The sequence below is a fragment of the Austrofundulus limnaeus genome, unplaced genomic scaffold (genome assembly GCF_001266775.1).
Source record: "Austrofundulus limnaeus strain Quisiro unplaced genomic scaffold, Austrofundulus_limnaeus-1.0 Scaffold39, whole genome shotgun sequence".
Classification (NCBI taxonomy): Eukaryota; Metazoa; Chordata; class Actinopteri; order Cyprinodontiformes; family Rivulidae; genus Austrofundulus; species Austrofundulus limnaeus.
Window position 1 is genome coordinate 2,033,128 of NW_013952441.1, and position 6,883 is coordinate 2,040,010.

Sequence of the window (6,883 nt, forward strand, 5' to 3'; positions counted from 1 at the left end):
TATATACCTTTTTTCTTCTTTGTTTTTTCTTTTAAATATATATTTCATTTGAGAAAAACACAAAAAAAAACAGCTACTACTTAAAAGAAAAAAATTCCTCAAGGTGCAAACAGGCTGTGAATATTCATTAATAATATAGTTCACTTTTTAACATCAGTGATGAACATAGAACAAAAACAATCTAAAAAAACTCAATTTAATACTTTTTTGCATAATAAAAAGGAGTCTTGTAAATGTTTCTATCCAACCAGGATACTCAAGGCACTTTACATTATAATCTGTGCCCACATTAATCCATTCACAGCACTCTATGTCTCTACAAAGCTAATCTACATACTGCGGTCATTCTATAGAGACTAGCCAGCGCCTCCTCTTGATGTCTTCATGATGATCCTCGCTCTGTGCAGGGTCTATGGCTGCATGACCTGGGGGCACCTGTTCTCCTCTGAATGGGTGTTCTGAACTGTAATTTCATTGTGCTCTATATGACAATAAAGGCTTTTATTCAATTCATACACTGATGGGACACACATCAAAMGCAGTGGAGGTGCAGTGTCTTGCCACTTTATGTGAACTGAACAGTTAGGGAATCAAACCGCCAACTCTCACATCTCCCTGCTGGCTTTAGGATAGATTTTAAGATTTTACTGCTGACTTTTAGAGTTCTAAAGGTCTGGCCCCATCATGTGATCTCCTTAACTTCCACAGTCCAGTTACAGAACTTCAGTTTAACCAGTTTCTCCCAAATGTTCCTCGATCTAGGCTAAAAATCAGAGGCAACTGGACTTTTGCAGTTTCTGCCCCAAACCTGTGAAATGGTTTACCTTTTTATATTTGAACTGCTGAGACCGTCAAGACTTTTAAATCTGTGTTTAAGATCTGCTCCTTTGGCTTCAGTGGTGGACACAGTTCCCCTAAAGCACTATTAGGGGAACTAGTGCCACTTAGTGTAGTGTCGGTATGGTTCCAAGCCATTTCCATTAGGCCAGATCCATGGAACTGGCACTTTTTTTTTAGTACCTACTTCATTGTGGTTCCAACCGGCCCCAGCTGACACCAAAATGCGACGTCAGAACACTGTTCGTCACTGATTGGCTAATTTTTTGCAAATGTTTAAAATTTCAAAAGTTATTCATCAAATGTGTTTCCGTCTCATTTTGCCCATTAATTTTTTTTCTAAATACCTAAAAACCACCTCCACCAACCGCCCAAAACACACCCATTGGAACCGGACTGGAACATCAGTGGAAAACCAACCGGTCCGACCCGTACCTACACCGACCGTTCCGACACTACACTAAGTGGCACTAGTGGAAAGGGGGCATAATTTCCTAATTAGTGCTTTAGGGCTTTTGCTACTTTTTAAATTTATGGGCTAAATTGAGAAGCCCTTRCTGAAGTCTTTAAATGTTATTGATCATCATTATTTTTACCAGCTGAGAGTGAAAGCTGYCATACATTTTGTTCAYATGCGTCACCTCTCCACCAGGTGACATATGACATTGCTGACATTTACTGATAATAATTTATCAGTAAACACTGTTTCATGTTGACTCTGAAGAATGTTCCATGGGTCAGCTGGGTTATATTACTGCTTTAGAATTAGCTTTTGCTAATTTTATCATTGTGTTAGTGCTTTACAATAAGGGGACCTAAATATTTGAATTRGTGCTTYAGGGTTAGTGCAACTAATTTTTAGATTAGTGCTGCCCACCACTGCTTGGCTTTTGATTCCAGTTTGTAGTAAGTGAAGTAGAGGTTCAAAATGTTAGCGTTAATTTTTGCTTAATTTTTTCTCTGCTTTTGTTCGCCTTCGTTCGACCTTCAGCAGTGAAACACATCTTGAGAAAAATCTAGAAAAACAAAAGGCAGGACCACTCAGCTGTTTGGTTCACTGATTTTTTTTCTTCCGTCAGAGTCTCAGATTACTCTGCTTCCGCTTCAAAAAGCAATCTTTTTTCCCCCTCATGAGGTCTACAAAATACAACAGAAAACCCCAATGAAAGATTACAATTTGCAGGGTTTTCAGCTGCAATCAGTACAAAAATCCTCTAAGGCCATGAGAGTATAAGAGCGAGCTGCTACTAGCTGATGATAATGGCCTTGAGTCTGTTAAATATCTCTCCATCACAGATCTGTAAGAGAGAGAAAAAATTAAATCCCCTGATATCCCCAAGTCAGGAAATACAATAAATGAAAAAGTGGATGCATTAAAGAAATTATATGAAGGGGGAAAAACAAGAGAAATAGGAATAATTCATTAAAAAAACCAGCTGAGCAGTATTTTATATTCATGTATTTTTTATACTTGATATATCTTCACCAGGGTCACTCATGCACAGTGATCAGGAAYATCACTCTCATGATCCAGTTTCCTTTCACAACAGCTCTTGGGCTCTGAAGATGTCGAGGACAGCGGATGAATAGTGTCTCGCTGAAACAATCCTAAAAACACTCCTTTAAATGGAGAAATCGACGGCCGTTTAATGAAACCAGAATGAGACTTAGTTGCAATAAATCAGCCTAACAAAACAGGTTTTTATTCCTTGAAGGAATGCATATCGCCCGCTACAACTCACACACACACACACACACAGGCAGTACATTAGCCAAGTGAGTAACAGCCCTCCCCCAGACGGTGGTCTCATCATGCTGCTGATGACAGTCGTATGGTTTCATATATTCAGCTCACACTTCTGTCAGTCAGTTAGAATTAATGACACCTCTGCTGAGTGTTTCAGACACACAATRAAGAAGAAAAACTTAAACTTCAAATTATCATTGGTTTGATGTCCTATTAGTGCAGTGTTTCTCAAAAATTGGGGATCTAAACAACCCAGTAACACATATCTTGTTTTTAATGAATCACTGGCAATAATAAAAAGTGATTTATAAACAATTTAAAATTGACTTTTAGTGGATTAAAATAAAAAGAATAAATGAGGAAAAATTACTTTATTATCATTAAGTCCTTTAACGTAATCTGATGGTCGTTTTCACCCCACCGTGAGGTCACCAAGCTCTCTTATTAGAGAGCCACTGTGCAAAATGGATAAATTCTCAAGAGTCCCAACAGGTGGCCCATTGGAAACGGACCGAGGCTGTGGATGTTTGCMGGATTGCAGCAGCAACAAGTCACAAAACGCACAGGAAAGGTCCGCGTTGGGTTGGTCAGTTTTTCTTWGGCTGGGCGGCGATGTAAAGAGCCACCAGGCAGTAAGCGACGCCTCCAATCGTGAGGGCCATGGTGGTGCGGTACAGTAGCCTGTCGGGGTATCCGCGCTTTAAATGAACRGGTCTGCCGTCTGGTGTCTGAGGAGGATGAAAAAAAACTATTATCCGACGCTGGAAATGGAATTATCCCCAAGACTCARAGACAAAGATCGATGGATAGTTACCTGGAAAAGCTTCTGGAGGTCCGGAACCCTGTTTCCTTCCATGTGCCGCACTGTGAACCCTTCTTCTGACAACACCTTGGGGGGTGTAGCAAAGATCATGGCAGGGGGCTCAGCAGGAACCCCTTTTTGTAGTCCCTGAATGAAAACACCATACTTGTTACTACGCAAAAATAGAAAATCTGATCAGACGCAAAAACGTGCAACATTTTTAAATGTTAAATCTACTAAACCTTCTAGAGTCTTCTGTTTGCTTAAAAACATCCTCAGTGAATAAAACCAGGAGTTTTTTCTCTCCCTTACAGACCGTATTTTTTATTATTTACCTCTTATATAACCTGCTCCACTTTGCTGCCCACCAGATCCAGCCTTGTGGGCATGAGACCTTGACAGAGCCCTCAACAAATACAAAAAGAGCTGAATGAAAAAAGTCTATAAAAAGAAAGAAAGGAAATAAAAAGGAGATGCGCTGCAAAAAATATGAGGATTTGAAGTAATCGGCCTACATCTTCAAGCGACAGAATCAAGGATTTAATGTTTCGATTTAGGTTTTTAAYTGAGATTGAGAACATTTTCTGTTGGGGTACATTTTCTGCGGTAAACATTATGTGCCATGTTTCTTCATATTGATCTTCTAAACACAAAAAAGCACAAAAAAGTCAATGGTTGTTTTGTGGATTCATAAATACTTGTGATGAGTGCTTCATTGATCGCAAGCTTTTGACTTGTGAGGCTGTTTAAGACAGAAAATTTAAAAAATAACCTGAGCAAAGTAGGGTTGGGCATTAATGGCAAAAAAAATTTATTACGATTAATTGTGGTATTTAGCCGATAACGATTAATTTGACGATTAATCCCCTGGAGTCCCTGGACATCCTTATGTCCTAGTCACATGTCCAATTTAGCGGGAAAGATTTGCTTTTTGGAAAAATCTGTTCCAAATTGTGTCAAAATTACAGACTTCAGGCTGTACATCAAATTTCAAATTGTGTTGATAGATAAATAAATTGCACAACTTTTTTTTTTAATGTTCGTCATATTTAAAGAGGAGAGGAGCATCAAGTGGACTGACTGGAGAAATATCCAGTCAGTCTACCTGGTGGCATTAATCGTATTAATCGTCAAGTGCCAAAAAAATAATCGATTAATGTTTTTCTGAAGATTAATTGCACACGATACGATTATGCCCAGCCCTAGAGCAAGACAACATTAAGGTGAATTTCTTGTTTGGAGCTGATTTTAAGCGACTTTTCAAAACCCTTAGTTATATACAGTTTTCTCTTGAANTCTGCCTTTCTGTCCTTGACACACATGCACAGTAGTGGTAACTGGGGTAGGCCGTGGACGTCACAAGACATTATACAGACAGGCTCTGGTATCATGGCTACCTGGCAATGGAGCTCAAAAGTGTGGGAACTTTTTAAGAAAATGGAAGAGAAACCTGTGCAATATCTGCAAGGCAGAACTAGCCTTCCACAGCAATTATTTTTAGTTAGCATATAGCTAAAATCTAACGATGGTTATACAATAGAAGCTGCATTCTGACGTGATAAGCTCTATGTTTTATATTCAATTAACATATGATCCAATAGTCGACTAATCGAATAAATAATCGGTGATTAATCTATTATTAAAATAATCGTTTGTGGCAGCCCTAGTGATGACTGATCGCAAGCTTTTGACTTGTGAGGCTGTTTATTACAGAAAATTAAAAAAATAACCTGAGCAAAGTAGGGTTGGGCAATATTGGCAAAAAAAATTAATTACGATTAATTGTGGTATTTAGCCGATAACGATTAATTTGACGATTAATCCCCTGGAGTCCCTGGACATCCTTTTGTCCTAGTCACATGACCAATTTAGTGGGAAAGATTTGCTTTTTGGAAAAATCTGTTCCAAATTGTGTCAAAATTACAGACTTCAGGCTGTACATCAAATTTTAAATTGTGTTGATAGATAAATAAATTATACAACTTTTTTTTTTAATGTTCGTCATATTTAAAGAGGAAAGGAGCATCAAGTGGACTGACTGGAGAAATATCCAGTCAGTCTACCTGGTGGCATTAATCGTATTAATCGTCAAGTGCCAAAAAAGAATCGATTAATGTTTTTCTGAAGATTAATTGCACACGATACGATTACGCCCAACCCTAGAGCAAGACAACATTAAGGTGAATTTCTTGTATGGAGCTGATTTTAAGCTACTTTTCAAAACCCTTAGTTATATACAGTTTTCTCTTGAATTAAAAAAGAAAATCTCAGCAAAAACCTATTTAGATTCTAACAAAATTAACCTAATGCAGATATTATTTGCTTAAAATCTAATCGAATATAAAGTTACACAAACAAATTTACTGTGTTTGACTTTATGTTTTTATTTTATTTTAGTTCCTGGGACAGTCACTACCTCGTTACAGCGTGTGGAGGCAGATGGTGTGGGTGTGTGGAAATCAAGTGTGCCACATAAAAACACAAGGGCACTGCAAACACATTTTTTAAACTTGCTTTTTGAAAATTWAAAAAAAAGTTTACAGCAGAAATCAAGATTTGTGGAATATAATAAAATATAAAAAATTAGTTCCTACTCATCTTATTAACGCACCAAAAAAATGTGACAAAAATGTGTTGATTTGTCTTTGATGGATTCAAACCAAACTGAAAAATGTCTAAAAGATTCAAAAATAAAAAAATATAGAATGTATTCAAGCTACAACTGAACCCCTATGAATATAAAAAACATAGAATAAAACATAATATAGAACTCCAAATAAAAACAAAAATAAAAAAAAACAGTGGCAACAGCTAAAGGGATTTCGCAACTAATTGGGTTAATTGCCAGCAGGTGAGTAAAAGAACTGGGTAAAAAAAAGAGCTGAATCTCTGAAATATAATGATGCCTCTGGCCATCTTCAAACAGTAATGAGTTATCAGATGGTGTTGCTGCTTTTTTGTTAGTCACAGAGAGAAAAAAACAGGTGCACCTTGTCAGTGCGATGGAAGAAAATTTTAAATAAYATTCTTAAAACAAATTGGGTCTGTGTGTGTCATGGTTGTGTGAAGAGCATTATAAACAGCACACACAAACATTTTGTTCACATGATTTGTGGGTGTAATATGTGGAAAATAAACTGGAGTGGGTTTACCCACGAGCTGTAAAATTATTAAATCAGTGTTTATCATGTTATCCTCACCATCTGCTGCGGTCTGATTACCAGCAGAGTGCTGTATTTACTGAATTATCCACCTGCTCTGTTAACCCAGGTTTCTGCCCAATTGCTGATATAGAACAAGTATGAAGCTGGCAAAGCTTAACTGAGCTGCATGAATATTCTATAKTTTAAACTTATTGGGCCTCATGCAAGAACATGTTCGTATTCTTATCCTAAATTTCTCTTACTGTTGTTCGTACGAACATGCTACATCAGATTCAACAAACTCTTCTATCTTCAGGAAAAGTGTGTAAATGAGCTGCATAAATTACACCTGTT

The 6,883-nt window shown here is 37.4% G+C and overlaps 1 protein-coding gene across 1 annotated transcript in view; it reads right to left on the reverse strand.

Annotated features, from left to right (window-relative positions):
* Positions 1–2,281: 2,281 nt before the first annotated feature.
* The window catches only part of cox7a2l (cytochrome c oxidase subunit 7A2 like), a 7,730-nt gene continuing 3,128 nt past the window's right edge, over positions 2,282–6,883 (reverse strand). The window contains exons 2-3 of the mRNA XM_014007069.1: positions 3,399–3,533; positions 2,282–3,312 (exon numbers count right to left, since the gene is read on the reverse strand). Coding sequence (XP_013862523.1) covers positions 3,172–3,312; positions 3,399–3,533 — 276 coding nt within the window. The 3' untranslated portion in view covers positions 2,282–3,171. The remainder of the gene's footprint in view (positions 3,313–3,398; positions 3,534–6,883) is intronic.